The 16,414-nt window shown below is 46.8% G+C and overlaps 1 protein-coding gene across 1 annotated transcript in view; it reads left to right on the top strand.

Moving 5' to 3' along the window:
- Positions 1–16,414, top strand: part of PPA2 (inorganic pyrophosphatase 2) — an 88,219-nt gene that overhangs the window by 42,437 nt on the left and 29,368 nt on the right. Inside the window, exon 7 of the mRNA XM_038754936.1 lies at positions 6,164–6,290. Coding sequence (XP_038610864.1) covers positions 6,164–6,290 — 127 coding nt within the window. The remainder of the gene's footprint in view (positions 1–6,163; positions 6,291–16,414) is intronic.

Genomic DNA, 16,414 nt, shown 5'->3' with positions numbered 1-16,414 from the left:
GTCTTTGCCATTCCTGTGATTTTCTTAAAAGATATTTCTCGAAAGCTGCTTTGTTTACTGATTTTAAGATCTCTTAATTTACTGCTATCCTTTAAAGTTAGCCCTCAAACGCTGGTGTCAGCCGTCCAGTTCCGATTTTTGAAACGATTTGAATTTACGTTAGCGTTTTTTATTTTCTACTAGAAGGCAATCAACTTAGTCCTTAAACCACATGTTGTAAAGTTAAATATAGTTAAAGACTTTCCTTCCCTGGCGCGAGAGCTATGTTGGGATTATATCGTGACCTATATAGATAGCTCTTCTCTAGTTCAGAGTCAATTTCTGGCACTATTATAAATCTTGGATTTCAGTCTCTATAAATAACTCGCTCCTTTTGGTCCCTGGTGTGCCAGTTTGAAACTTGCTTAGGTTGTCAGTTTCCCTGGGCCCCCAAAGTCAAAGCTGAAATGGATTAGGATTTGGTTTTCCTTAAGCGTTTGATTTGAGGAAATTCAGATTTCCCTTCGGGCCATCAGTGGCTCCCGGAATCTTTCCATTTGGTTTAGAAAAGCCAAATTCAGAGCAGAGCGAGTCTGTGTTTTTCTTCCACACTGCTAGGCCCTGGACCTGTGTGCAGAACACTTTAATAGTAATAATTATGATATTGTTAAGCGCTTACTACGTGCCAAGCACTGTTCTAAGCGCTGGGGTAGATGCAGGGTAATCAGGCTGTCCCACGTGGGGCTCATACTTTTAATCCCTATTTTCCAGATGAGGTAACTCAGGCCCAGAGAAGTTAAGTGACTTGTCCAGGGTCGCACAGCAGCCGAGTGGCGGAGGTGGGATCAGAACCCACGTCCTCTGACTCCAATATAACGGAGTTGGGGGACGTTCCCTGCCCACAATGAGCTTACAGTCTAGAGAGGGAGACAGACGTTAGTATAAATAAAGCCGTATATAAGTGCTGTGAGACTGAGAAAGAGGTGAATAAAGGGTGAAAACCCAAGTGCTGTCGCGACACAGAAGGGAGTGGCAGCAGAGGAAGTGAGAGGGCTTAGTTGGGGAAGGCCTCTTGGAGTCAGTAAGTCGCATTTATTAATAATAATAATAATGATGGCATTTGTTAAGCTCTTACAATGTGCAAAGCACCATTCCAAGCACAGGGGAGGTTACAAGGTGATCAGGTTGTCCCACGGGGGGCTCACAGGCTCGATCCCCGCCTTACAGATGAGGTAACTGAGGCACAGAGAAGTCAAGTGACTTGCCCAAAGCCACACAGCTGACAATTGGCGGAGCCGGGATTCGAACCCACGACCTCTGACTCCCAAGCCCGGGCTCTTTCCAGTGAGCCACGCCGAGTTACATAAAAGGGTCGTTAAAAATGTGCGTTTGAAAAGAAAAATCAATGAAAATATTTCCAGGCCACACTAAAGTTCTTCAGAGATGGAGTGTTGTCTGACCTTCTCTCCAGCTTTGAACCCCAGAACGCATAAAGACACTACATAATAATAATAATAATAATAGTAATGACAATAATAACTGGTGTTTGTTTAAGTGTCATGGGCCAGGCACTGTACTGAGCGTTGTGGTAGACACAAGGTAATCAGGTGGTACACAGTCCCTGTCCCACGTGGGGCCCACAGTCTCAATCCCCCCTCCACAGATGAGGAAACTGAGGCCCAGAAGAATTTCCCCGTGTCTCAGTATCACTCCTTCATTCATTTGGTCGTATTTATTGAGTGCTTACTGTGTGCAGAGCACTGTACTAAGCGCTTGGGAAGTCCAAGTCGGCAACGTATGGAGAGGGTCCCTACCCATCAAGGGGCTCATAGCCTAGAAGGGGGAGACGGACAACAAAACAAAACATGTGGACAAGTGTCAAGTCGTCAGAACAAGTAGAATTTAAGCTAAACACACATCATTAACAAAATAAATAGAGTAGTAAATATGTACAAGTAAAATAGAGTAATAAATCCGTACAGACGTATATCCAGGTGCGGTGGGGAGGGGAAGGAGGGAAGGCTGGGGGGATGGGGAGGAGGAGAGGAAAAAGGGGTTTAGTATTGGCTTATGAACGGAGTTGGAACTGCCAAACGACTTCAGTTTTCCCTTCTGGTTTTCCATCCGGTCACCAGAGGCTCCGTGTATTCGTCCTTTCTGAAGCCCTATAACCCGAGCAAGGTGAAGCAGCGTGGCTCAGTGGAAAGAGCCCGGGCTTTGGAGTCAGAGGTCATGGGTTCGAATTCCGACTCCGCCAACTGTCAGCTGTGGGACTTTGGGCCAGTCACTTCACTTCTGTGGACCTCAGTTCCCTCATCTGTAAAATGGGGATGAAAACCGTGAGCCCCCCGTGGGACAACCTCATCACCTTGTAACCTCCCCAGCGCTTAGAACAGTGCTTTGCACATAGCGCTTAATAAATGCCATCATTATCATTGTTATAAATAGGGGGCTCAATCTGTGTCCTTCTTTCACCACTCCTTCCTGACCTCACCTTGAAGTTCCCTCTCGGGCTCGGCCCTGACGTCTTAATCTTGGACCGTCATTTGGAGGAAGGAAAGGGGGAAAGTGGGACCCCGGCAGAAGGGTTGAAACCGATTGTTTCAAAATTGTTTCAGCCCCCTTCTAGACTGTGAGCCCACTGTTGGGTAGGGACCGTCTCTAGATGTTGCCAACTTGGACTTCCCAAGCACTTAGTACAGTGCTCTGCACACAGTAAGAGCTTAATAAATACGATTGATTGATTGATTGTGTTGAGATGTGACCCTCCCCCAGAAAGTCAACCCTGGCCAGGCTCCCAAACTTTGGGTGGCCAGTGTGCCCGGTGAAGGTGTGGGCTTGGGTTTGCCCACTCCCGGACCACTCCGTCGAAATGGCAGGCGTCCCACCGAGTTGCAAGACGAAAGAGCCCTATTACGAGGCTGCTTAATCGAAACCACATTTGCGTGTCAAATTGTCTCCCCTTTTTGCATCCTTTTCGCAAGCAGCGTGAAGGAGAAGCAGCGTGGCTCAAGGGAAAGAGCCCGGGCTTTGGAGTTCACGGGTTCAAATCCCGGCTCCGCCAACTGTCAGCGGCGTGACTCTGGGCAAGTCACTTCACTTCTCCGTGCCTCAGTTGCCTCATCTGGAAAATGGGGATTAAAACTGTGAGCCCCCCGTGGGACGACCTGATCACCTTGTAACCTTCAAAGCCCTACTGAGAGCCCACCTCCTCCTGGAGGCCTTCCCAGACTGAGTCCCCTCCTTCCTCTCTCCCTCCTTCCCCTCCCCACAGCACCTGTATATATGTATATATGTTTGTATGTATTTATTACTCTATTCATTTTATTTGTACATATTCTATTAATTTTATTTTGTTAATATGTTTTGTTTTGTTGGCCGTCTCCCCCTTCTAGACTGTGAGCCCGCTGTTGGGTAGGGATCGTCTCTATATGTTGCCGACTTGGACTTCCCAAGCACTTAGTACAGTGCTCTGCACACAGTAAGCGCTCAATAAATACGATTGAATGAATGAATGAACCTCCCCAGCGCTTAGAAGAGTGCTTTGCACATAGTAAACGCTTAACAAATACCATTATTATGATTGACCCCCAAACAGGGAAGGTGCCATTATGTGGGGAATTAAGTCAAGCAGTAATGAAGAGTAGGAAGAGAAATTTAAGAGGGCCCTTGAGGCTGCCTTTCTTACTTTTATTGTACTCTCACAAATGCTGCATTCAGCAGAGGACCTGGGTTCTAATCCCGGCTCCGCCACTTGTCTGCTCTGTGACCTTGGGCAAGCCACTTAACTTCCCTGTGCCTCAGTTCCCTCATCTGTAAAATCGGGATTAAGACTGTGAGCCCCACGTGGGACCACCTGATTACCTTTCATTCATTCATTCAATCGTATTTATTGAGCGCTTACTGTGTGCAGAGCACTGTACTAAGCACTTGGGAAGTACAAGTTGGCAACATATAGAGACGGTCCCTACTCAACAGTGGGCTCACAGTCTAGAAGATACCTTGTATCTCCCCCAGCGCTTAGAAGAGTGCTTGGCACACAGTAAGTGCTTAACAAATACCATTATTTTTATCTTCAATTATGGCAATTCCCCCTTCTTAACTGGAAAGTTTCCTGGATGGAGCCTGTATAATAATAATAATAATAATAATAATGATGGCATTTATTAAGCGCTTACTATGTGCAAAGCACTGTTCTAAGCGCTGGGGAGGTTACAAGATGATCAGGTTGCCCCACAGGGGGCTCACAAGGTATGCTGACCCTACCATAATAATAATAATAATAGTGGTAATTGTTAAGCGCTTACTATGTGCAAAACACTGTTCTAAGCGCTGGGAGGATACAAGGTGATCAGGTTGTCCCACGTGGGGCTCACCGTCTTAATCCCCATTCTACAAATGAGGGAACTGAAGCACAGAGAAGTGAAGTGACTTGCCCAAAGTCACACAGCCGACAAGTGGCGGAGCCGGGATTTGAACCCACGACCTCTGGCTCCCAAGCCCGGGCTCTTTCCACTGAGCCACGCTGCACCCCACCCAGCACAAGCTGCTGTCACGATTGAAAAAATGAAACATATCCTACGCAAAAATCTGAGTGCTTCAGGGACGGGGGAATTGCGTGGTGGAGCCAATTATGTGAGGAAATCGGTTATTTAAAATCTCAGTGTCACATGTGGAGAAAAAGATGCCTTGCTTTGATCTTGAGCTTCAGTTTTGAAACTTTCTGAGGTCACAACCTCCCCACAGATGCTTCTTCTCCCCACAATAGTCATCTTACTGTGAGCCTGCTGTTGGGTAGGGACCGTCTCTATACGTTGCCAACTTGTACTTCCCAAGCGCTTAGTCCAGTGCTCTGCACACAGTAAGCGCTCAATAAATACGATTGAATGAATGAATGAATCTTACCTCCACCACGCCTTTCCATTGACCCAAAGAGCAGCCGAACTGCGGGCATGTGAAGGTTGGGGCTACGTGGATTTGGAAAGAAGCGGTCAGGCTGCATCTTCACCGCTTCCTAGGAACTTCTTCATCCTTTGAGGGCTGAAGTCGGAGAAACACGGTTCCGTGTTAGCCTTCTTTCTCCCTCGTCTTTGTTTTTAAACTCCTGGTGGGCAGGGATGGTGTCTGCCTAATCAATTTTCCCCCCCCGAGCTCTTCACACAGTGCCCTGCTCACGGGAAGCACTCAATAAATACCGCCGTTGGATCGGTTGGATTTTTTAAGCCTGAATATTTTGAGCCCTGCCTTCTGTAGGGTAAAGCATCTTCCGTGGTCACGCATAAACACACCGTGAGTAGCGTTGCCCTGCCGACGGGCGTCTCTGAAGCCGAAGCAGCTGCAACCCTAATCCTTCGCCTCTGTGAGAAAACAAAGGATAGATTTAGCGTGCAATCTCCTGCGCAGAGTTGCAGCTTTAGGATGTCATTTAGGTCACGAGCAGTCAAAAGGAGGAAAATGGAAGGACGCTGTCGGCACAGTTAGTGGGGAAATGATGGTCTTTGTGGAAAGCATCCCTTCTGCCAAATCCCCGGGCTGGCAGGAGTAGAGTTTGGGGTTAAAAGACGTGTCCCACGGATTCCACACCAAGGCAGGCTTTTGAAAGTCCCAGGATTGTAACTAATTCGAAGGCCTTGAAAAAAAATAACACCTTGTTGTACTGGGAATGCAAGAGGGAAGGAAGGAATGAGGTTATTCTGCTGGAATACGTTATATATTTCAGGGACACCGGAGCGCTGTCAACAAGAGTGGAATTGGGAAATAAATTCTTGTAGCAAATACCACTCTGCGTTAAAAGACGGGAAAGACCGCAAATACAGTCGTGAAGTTTTTTGTTGGGTTTTTTTTCTTTTCAGTCTTATCTGGTGATACAGACCCCCTAATCCTGAGAACGCACTCAAGCCACAGAGTTCAACAGTTCAAGGACTGTTCCGAACTCCAGTCAGCTGTAGCAATGAGAGCAACATTTTACTAATTGTTAGGCCCCTTTAGTAAATATGTCACCAGAGCATTTAATTCTACGAGGGATATGGCCGTGAGACCGCCTGCTATCCTTTCATTTGTTTTGAATCCTTATACCGGGCCTACCTTCCTGTCTAATTTCCACCTTTATAAAGGCTGCAGTGGAAGCCTTCGTGGACTTACCTGTGACTTTTTCGATGCTGAAATTCTTCCTCTGTGTCTTGAGGTTCATTCTCGGGGCGACATTGTCCCAGTGAAGATCCTCGGTGTTTTGGCCCTGATTGACGAGAGCGAGACAGATTGGAAGTTAATTGCCATCAACGTGACGGACCCTGATGCCCCCAAGCTCCACAGTAAGTCTCTTTACCTTCCCAAGCAATCCGAAATCTCGGGGCTGAAATGTCAAGATTATAACCGATCCATTTAATTGAGAGCTAAATGTGCATCCGCTGCTTTTTATTGGTTTGGCAGGAGACTCGATCGGCATTCTGAGAAGTCGCCATCTGACTTGCGTCACTGGGACGGGGGAAGCGACAGGCAGAGGAGGAAATAGACAAGGAAATAATAGCTTAGGCTCAAAGCGGACGTGCCGCGGGGCATTGGCGCGGGTTGGAAGGATTTTTTTTTAGCTTTTAAAAGATCCGAGAGTGGCGCGGGGGGCGTTGGAAATAATGTCAGAAGTGGTGCTGAGATGGCTTACTGGCACTTTGACAAGATTGTGAAATCTGCCTGGTGTTTGTGTGCATCTGTGTATGTTTACACACGTGCGGGTGAAGAAAGCAGCCGAGACTGGGTGGGGAGGGAAAGGGAGAGAACTCTTGCGCATATCTCCCCCCTACCACATTTCTCTTTTCCTCTCTCCTGATTCCTCTGCTTTTCCCCTTTCTTGCCTTTCCTCCCTTCCTCGTACCTCCCCTTTTTCGCTCAGCCCTTCTCCCGAGAGCCAAGGCCCAGGTTTGTGGAGAGCCCAGGCTAACACTGGGCATTTGACATTGATCCAGAGCCCTGGATCACTGCCACTGTCCGCCTCCTTCGCTCTTATGCTCAAGCTGCCGAACGCTGCTGGCGAAAGTCTAAACACCATGCCGACCTCGTTCACTTCAAGTTTATCCTTTCCTGCCTTAACTCAGCCCTCTCTTCTGCCAGACAAAACTATTTCTCCTCCCTTATTGACACCCATGCCCATCACCCCCGCCAGCTCTTCCGTACATTCAACTCCCTTCTCAGGCCCCCGGTTCCTCCCCCTCCTCCTTCCCTCACCCCCAACGATCTGGCCTCCTACTTCATTAACAAAATTAAATCCATCAGGTCCGACCTCCCCAAAGTCTCTTCCCCCCTTTCTCCAACCCCCCGGCTCTCAACACTCTCTGCTACTCTCCCATCCTTCCCAGCGGTATCCTCAGAGGAACTCTCCTCCCTCCTCTCAAGTGCTACTCCGGCCACCTGTGCTTCTGACCCCATTCCCTCTCATCTTATGAAATCTCTCGCTCCATCCCTTCTCCCCTCCTTAACTTCCATCTTCAACCACTCACTCTCCACTGGTTCCTTCCCCTCTGCCTTCAAACATGCCCATGTCTCTCCCATCCTAAAAAAACCCTCTCTTGACCCCACCTCACCTTCTAGTTATCGTCCCATATCCCTCCTACCATTCCTTTCCAAACTCCTTGAACGAGTTGTCTACACGCGCTGCCTAGAATTCCTCAACAACAACTCTCTCCTCGACCCCCTCCAGTCTGGCTTCCGTCCCCTTCATTCCACGGAAACTGCCCTCTCAAAGGTCACCAATGACCTCCTGCTTGCCAAATCCAATGGCTCATACTCTGTCCTAATCCTCCTCGACCTCTCAGCTGCCTTTGACACTGTGGACCACCCCCTTCTCCTGAACACGCTATCTGACCTTGGCTTCACAGACTCCGTCCTCTCCTGGTTCTCCTCTTATCTCTCCGGTCGTTCTTTCTCAGTCTCTTTTGCAGGCTCCTCCTCCCGCTCCCATCCTCTTACTGTGGGGGTTCCCCAAGGTTCAGTGCTTGATCCCCTTCTGTTCTCAATCTACACTCACTCCCTTGGTGACCTCATTCGCTCCCACGGCTTCAACTATCATCTCTACGCTGATGACACCCAGATCTACATCTCTGCCCCTGCTCTCTCCCCCTCTCTCCAGGCTCGCATCTCCTCCTGCCTTCAGGACATCTCCATCTGGATGTCCGCCCGCCACCTAAAGCTCAACATGTCAAAAACTGAGCTCCTTGTCTTCCCTCCCAAACCTTGTCCTCTCCCTGACTTTCCCATCTCTGTTGACGGCACTACCATCCTTCCCGTCTCACAAGCCCGCAACCTTGGTGTCATCCTCGACTCCGCTCTCTCGTTCACCCCTCACATCCAAGCCGTCACCAAAACCTGCCGGTCTCAGCTCCGCAACATTGCCAAGATCCGCCCTTTCCTCTCCATCCAAACCGCTACCCTGCTCATTCAAGCTCTCATCCTATCCCGTCTGGACTACTGCACCAGCCTTCTCTCTGATCTCCCATCCTCGTGTCTCTCTCCACTTCAATCCATACTTCATGCTGCTGCCCGGATTGTCTTTGTCCAGAAACGCTCTGGGCATATTACTCCCCTCCTCAAAAATCTCCAGTGGCTACCAATCAATCTGCGCATCAGGCAGAAACTCCTCACCCTGGGCTTCAAGGCTGTCCATCCCCTCGCCCCCTCCTACCTCACCTCCCTTCTCTCCTTCTCCAGCCCAGCCCTCACCCTCCGCTCCTCTGCCACTAATCTCCTCACTGTACCTCGTTCTCGCCTGTCCCGCCGTCGACCCCCGGCCCACGTCATCCCCCGGGCCTGGAATGCCCTCCCTCTGCCCCTCCGCCAAGCTAGCTCTCTTCCTCCCTTCAAGGCCCTGCTGAGAGCTCACCTCCTCCAGGAGGCCTTCCCAGACTGAGCCCCTTCCTTCCTCTCCCCCTCGTCCCCCTCTCCATCCCCCCGTCTTACCTCCTTCCCTTCCCCACAGCACCTGTATATATGTATATATGGTTGTACATATTTATTACTCTATTTATTTACTTATTTATTTATTTATTTTACTTGTACATTTTTATCCTATTTATTTTATTTTGTTGGTATGTTTGGTTCTGTTCTCTGTCTCCCCCCTTTTAGACTGTGAGCCCACTGTTGGGTAGGGACTGTCTCTATGTGTTGCCAATTTGTACTTCCCAAGCGCTTAGTACAGTGCTCTGCACATAGTAAGCGCTCAATAAATACGATTGATTGATTTGAAGATGACGAATAATAATAATAATAATAATAATTTTGGTATATGTTAAGCGCTTAACTCTGTGCCGGGCACTGTCCTAAGCGCTCCCCACAGCACCTGTATTTCTGTATATATGTTTGTACGTATTTATAACTCTATTTATTTGTACATATTTATTCTATTTATTTTATTTTGTTAATATGTTTGGTTTTGTTGTCTGTCTCCCCCTTCTAGACTGCGAGCCCGCTGTTGGGTAGGGACCGTCTCTAGATGTTGCCAACTTGGACTTCCCAAGCGCTTAGTACAGTGCTCTGCACGCAGTAAGCACTCAGTAAATACGATTGAATGAATGAATAAGTGTGGTCTGCTGGAAAAACCCGGGATCAGGAATTCAGAGACCTCAATTTTACTCCTGGCTTGGCCATTAGCCCCAGGCAGGCTGAAACTGCGGTCTGTTGAATTCTGTTACTAACAATAATGATGACGGTATTTGTGAAGCGCTTACTATGCGTCAAGCACTGTTTCTGAGCACTAGGGTAGCTACAGGCTAATCGGGTTGGACAAAGTCCCGGTCCCACGTGGGGCTCGCAGTCTTCACCCCCATTTTACAGATGAGGCAACTGAGCCACAGAGGAGCTCGGAGACTGGCACGAGGCAGGATTTGAACCCAGGTCATTTATTCATTCAATCGTATTTATCGAGCGCCTACTGTGTGCAGAGCACTGTATTAAGCGCTTGGGAAGTATATATGTTTGTAGGTATTACCTTATTTTATTTGTATGTATTTATTCTATTTATTTTATTTTGTTATGTTTTGTTGTCTGTCTCCCCCTTCTAGACTGTGAGCCCACTGTTGGGTAGGGACCATCTCTATATGTTGCCAACTTGGACTTCCCAAGCGCTTAGTACAGTGCTCTGCACACAGTAAGCGCTCAATAAATACAATTGAATGAATGAATGAATATATGTATTATTTAATTTTGTTAATATGTTTTGTTCTGTTGTCTGTCTCCCTCTTCTAGACTGTGAGCCCGCTGTTGGGTAGGGACCGTCTCTAGATGTTGTTTATTCATTCAGTTGTATTTATTGAGCGCTTACCGTGTGCAGAGCACTGTACTAAGCGCTTGGGAAGTCCAAGTTGGCAACATCTAGAGACGGTCCCTACCCAACAGCGGGCTCACAGTCTAGAAGGGGGAGACAGACAACAAAACAAAACATATTAACAAAATGAAATAAGTAGAATAGTAATCCCAAGTAATCGGAATCCCAAGCCCCGGGCTCTATCCACTCCGCCACGCTGCTTCCGCTTCCAGCTCTGTCGGAAAGAGAGCTGTCGGGTGGGGCCTGGCGGGAGTCAAGGGTACAAAATGTGTTAGTTTAATTCATTCATTCATTCAATCATATTTATTGAGCGCTTACTGTGTGCAGAGCACTGTACTAAGCGCTTGGGAAGTCCAAGTTGGCAACATACAGAGACGGTCCCTACCCAACAGCAGGCTCACAGTCTAGAAGGGGGAGACAGACAACAAAACAAAACATATTAACAAAAGAAAATAAATAGAATAAATATGTACAAATAAATAGAGTAATAAATTCGTGCAAACATTTATACATATATACAGGTTTAATATCATCTACGCACGCATTCTTTATGTTCTGCCTGTCAGACATTTGAAAACCTTTCAGAGAACCTGTGGACGTACAAGTTATTGAAAGAAAATGAATTCTCTGGTTTGGTACCTCCATTACTGAATGCAGCAGTGAAGCAGTGGAAAGAGCCCGGGCTTTGGAGTCAGAGGTCATGGGTTCAAATCCCGGCTCTGCCAATTGTCAGCTGGGTGACTTTGGGCAAGTCACTTCACTTCTCTGAGCCTCATCTGTAAAATGGGGATGAAGACTGTGAGCCCCCCGTGGGACAGCCTGATCACCTTGTCACCTCCCCAGCGCTTAGAACAGTGCTTTGCACATAGTAAGCGCTTAATAAATGCTATTATTATTATTATTATTATTATTATTATTATTATTATTATTATTACTGATGCAGAAAATACAGGCCGTGCCTTTATATGGATCTGAACTGCCGCTGCCTTTGAATGTTTGGAAGATGTTATTAAAAACATATGTCCTCGCTTCCCACGGACTTTGTTTGAAGCGTCTGTTGCGATCCTGTTTAGCTGTGCAAGAAACAGTGGCTATAGCTCCGAACTGGGAGTTTGTACAAGGTTTTTCAGTGGCTTCCTTTAGCCAGGCTCCGTCGAAGTTGAAGCCCTGGTTTCAGTGATTACAAAAAGACCCGAGAGTCTAAAACAGCGCTGTTCGAGGGTGGATCAATGTCTGTCCAGTTTCCCCCCGAGAGCGGCACCGAATATTCCTTCTTTTGACCAGAAGCTAGCGGTAGCCGTGAAGTCAGCCCCCAAAGACAATCTTCTTCGAGCAATGGATGAGTAAAACGAAGGTAATAATTTAAGGGCAGCCTTGCCTTCTTAGTTTTGAAAAGCCGTCACCTGTTTTCATCACCCTGCGGTGAGTTGTGGTGGAAACGAGCAGCAGCGTGGCTCAGTGGTTCAAATCCCGGCTCTGCCAATTGTCAGCTGTGTGACTTCGGGCAAGTCACTTCACTTCTCTGGGCCTCACCTGGAAAATGGGGATTAAGACTGGGAGCCCCCCCGTGGGACAACCCGATCACCTTGTAACCTCCCCAGCGCTTTCAACAGTGCTTTGCACATAGTAAATGCCTTCATTATTATTATTATTATAAATTGACCTGGCTGGGGCTGAGAGGAGCACCGTCCGGGGAGAAAAGAAATGTTTCCCGTTGTCCTTGCCAGGGTACATTTATCCTCCTTTCATCAGCCGCCTCATACGGAGAAGCGGCGTGGCTCAGTGGAAAGAGCCCGGGCTTTGGAGTCAGAGGTCATGGGTTCAAATCCCGGCTCCGCCAACTGTCAGCTGTGCGACTTTGGGCACGTCACTTCACTTCTCTGGGCCTCAGTTCCCTCATCTGGAAAATGGGGATTAAGACTGTGAGCCCCCCAGGGGACAACCTGATCACCTTGTAACCTCCCCAGCGCTTAGAACAGTGCTTTGCACATAGTAAGCGCTTAATAAATGCCATCATTAATTAATTAATTAAGAAGCACCATGGCTCAGTGGAAAAAGCCCGGGCTTTGGAGTCAGAGGTCATGGGTTCAAATCCCAGCTCCGCCAATTGTCAGATGTGTGACTTTGGGCAAGTCACTTCACTTCTCTGGGCCTCAGTTGCCTCAACTGTAAAATGGGGATTAAGATTGTGAGCCCCCTGTGGGACAACCTGATGGCCTCTAATCCCCCCAGTGCTTAGAATAGTGCTTTGCACATAGTAAGCGCTTAACAAATACCATTATTATTATTAGAGAAGCAGTGTAGCTCAACGGAAAGAGCCCGGGCTTGGGAGTCAGAGGTTGTGGGTTCTAATCCTGGCTCCGCCACTTGTCTGCTGTGTGACTTTGGCTAAATCACTTCACTTCTCCGGGCCTCAGTTCCCTCATCTGTAAAATGAGGATTAAGACTGTGAGCCCCATGTGGGACCACCTGATTACCTTGTATCCTCCCCAGCGTTTACCACAGTGCTTGCCACATAGTAAGCGCTTAACAAATGTCATTATTATTATTATTATTATTATTATTATTATTATTATTATTATAATACACTGGCTCAGTCTTGGAATCTCCACTGAGCAGAAATGGATGTTTGCCTTAAGTGGAGAAGCCTAGTGGCTTACTGGGAGTCCCAAGGACCAGAGTTCAAATCCCGGCTCCACCTCCTGTCTGCTGTGTGACCTGGGATGAGGCATCTCACTTCTCTGTGCCCCAGTTTCCTCATCTGAGAATGGGGATTAAGCGTCCAACCTGAGTGGCGTCTCTACCTCAGCGCTCGGGTCAGCGCCTAGCTCGTAATAAGCGCTTAACAAATACCGTAAAAAGAAAAAAGCCGAGATTGATAGGGATTTTCCCATAGTCAATCAATCAATCAATCGTATTTATTGAGCGCTTCCTGTGTGCAGAGCACTGTACTAAGCACTTGGGAAGTACAAGTTGGCAACATATAGAGACGGTCGCTACCCAGCAGTGGGCTCACAGTCTAGAAGGGGGAGACAGAGACAAAACAAAACATATTAACAAAATAAAATAAATAGAATAGATATGTACAAGTAAAATAAATAAATAAATAGAGTAATAAATACATACAAAAATATATACATATATATATATATATATATATATATATATATATATATATATATATATATATATATATATATATATATAGTCTTCCTTGGGCCAGATTTGAAGAGCTTGGATTGCTTGCTGCCCCACTGCCGGGCATTTCTCTCTGTAGGGCGCACTGAAACCGCTTTCGCATCACTTTCTTTTTTCCCGTTTATCATTCCAAGCGCTCAGTACAGCGCTCTGCACACAGTAAACGCTCAATAAATATGATTGAATGAATTCCCACTAAGCCCTCTGCGGAATCCTTTTTCCCTTTGGCTGAGGAAAACCTTTCTTGAGTGTCAGCTAAGGGGGTCACCCTGAGAGTTGAGAGAACTCCTCTTTCTGATGAGGGAAGGAATGCCTTTTTTCAGCGAATCCATCAGTGACATTTATTGAGCTCTTCCTGTGTGCAGGGCACTGTACTAAACTCCTGGGGGAATAATAAATGCTATTATTGTTATTATTATTATTATTATTATAACCACAGTAGAGTAAGTAGATAGACCCAATGCCTGCTCTCAAGGCTTCTTGAAATCTAGCCAGAGACAATCGTTAAAATAAATTACAGGTAATAATAGTAGTAATAATAATAATAATAATAATGGCATTTATTAAGCGCTTACTATGTGCAAAGCACTGTTCTAAGCGCTGGGGAGGTTACCAGGTGATCAGGTTGTCCCACGGGGGGCTCACAGTCTTAATCCCCATTTTACAGATGAGGTAAACTAAGGCCCAGAGAAGTGAAGTGACTTGCCCAAAGTCACACAGCTGACAGGTGGCGGAGCCGGCATTTGAACCCATGACCTCTGACTCCAAAGCCCGGGCTCTTTCCACTGAGCCACGCTGCTTCTCTTGCCAACCTACTCACTGTGCCTCGATCTCGTCTATTTTGTAATAATAGTAATAATAATATTGTATTATTAGATTATATATTATCACGTGTGAGTATTATAATAATAATATAATAATAACAGTGGTTATTATCATATTATATAATTATATATTATATATTATATTACATGTAATATATAATATATTTATATCATATATCATACTGTAGTATGCATATATGATATATGATCATATATTTTATATTGTGTTATAGTATATATTACATTATATATAATATTATATATAATATTATATTATATATAATATTATATATTACATATATTATATTATTATATTAAGTACCTAACTGTGGGCCAGACACCGTCCTAAGCGCTGGGGTGGATACAAGCAGATCAGATTGGACACAGTCCCCGTCTCACATGGGGCTCCCAGTCTCAATCCCCATTTTGCAGATGGAGGTGACTGAGGCCCAGAGAAGTGAAGTGCCTTGCCCACGGCCACACAGCAGACAAGTGGCGGAGCCAGGATTCGAACCCATGGCCTTGTAACTCCCAAGCTCGTGTTCCGTCCGCTATTCCACACTGCTCCTGGAACTCGACTGTGAGCCCGCTGTTGGGTAGGGACCGTCTCTATATGTGGCCGACTTGGACTTCCCAAGCGCTTAGTACAGTGCTCAGCACACAGTAAGCGCTCAATAAATACGATTGACTGAATGAACTCGCTCCTTCTTCAGAGCCAACGGACAGTCACTCCCCTCCCCTTCAAAGCGTTATTAAAATCACACCTCCAAGAGGCCTTCCCTCATTTCCTCTTCTCCCACTCCCTCCTCACTGCCCCTGTAGTTGGATTTGCACACTTGATCCACCTTTCTTTTCCCCCAACAGCACCTATGTACTGGACACAACTTGTTCATTCATTCATTCAATCCTATTTATTGAGCGCTTCCTGTGCTCAGAGCACTGTACTAAGCGCTTGGGAAGTACAAGTTGGCAACAAATAGGGATGGTCCCCATGATCTTCGGAGAATCAATCAATCAGTCATATTTATTGAGCGCTTACTGTGTGCAGAGCACTGTGCTAAGCGCTTGGGAAGTACAAGTTGGCAACATGTAGAGGCGGTCCCTACCCAACAGTGGGCTCACAGTCTAGAAGGGGGAAGCAGCGTGGCTCAGTGGAAAGAGCCCGGGCTTGGGAGTCAGAGGTCATGGGTTCAAATCCCGGCTCCATCAGCTGGGTGACTTTGGGCAAGTCACTTCGCTTCTCTGGGCCTCAGTTCCCTCATCTGGAAAATGGGGACGAAAACCGTGAGCCCCGCCGTGGGACGACCTGATCACCTTGTAACCTCCCCAGCGCTTAGAACAGTGCTTTAATAATAATAATGATGGCATTTATTAAGTGCTTACTATGTGCAAAGCACTGTTCTAAGTGCTTTGCACATAGTAAGCGCTTAATAAATGCCATTATTATTATTATTATTATCTTACTGTCTCTTCCCACTCTAGATTATAAGCTCCTAGTGGGAGGGACATGTGTCTAGCACCTCTCCCAAGTGCTTAGTACAGCGGTCTGCACATAGTAAGCGCATAATAGAGAGGCAGCGTAGCTCAGTGGAAAGAGCCCGGGCTTTGGAGTCAGAGGTCATGGGTTCAAATCCCGGCTCCTCCAATTGTCAGCTGTGTGACTTTGGGCAAGTCACTTAGCTTCTCTGGGCCTCAGTTCCCTCATCTGGAAAATGGGGATGAAAACCGTGAGCCCCGCCGTGGGACAACCTGATCACCTTGTAACCTCCCCAGCGCTTAGAATAGTGCTTTAATAATAATAATGATGGCATTTATTAAGTGCTTACTATGTGCAAAGCACTGTTCTAAGTGCCGGAGCACTGTTCTAAGTGCTTTGCACATAGTAAGCGCTTAATAAATGCCATCATTATTATTATTATTATTATCTTAATGTCTCTTCCCACTCTAGATTATAAGCTCCTAGTGGGAGGGGCATGTGTCTAGCACCTCTCCCAAGTGCTTAGTACAGCAGTCTGCACATAGTAAGCGCATAATAGGCAGCATAGCTCAGCGGAAAGAGCCCGGGCTTTGGAGTCAGAGGTTATGGGTTCAAATCCCGGCTCCG

Source organism: Tachyglossus aculeatus, chromosome 12 (genome assembly GCF_015852505.1).
Source record: "Tachyglossus aculeatus isolate mTacAcu1 chromosome 12, mTacAcu1.pri, whole genome shotgun sequence".
In the NCBI taxonomy this organism is placed as follows: Eukaryota; Metazoa; Chordata; class Mammalia; order Monotremata; family Tachyglossidae; genus Tachyglossus; species Tachyglossus aculeatus.
Note: the sequence above shows the minus strand (reverse complement) of the source record. Positions and strands in the feature narration are given on the sequence as shown.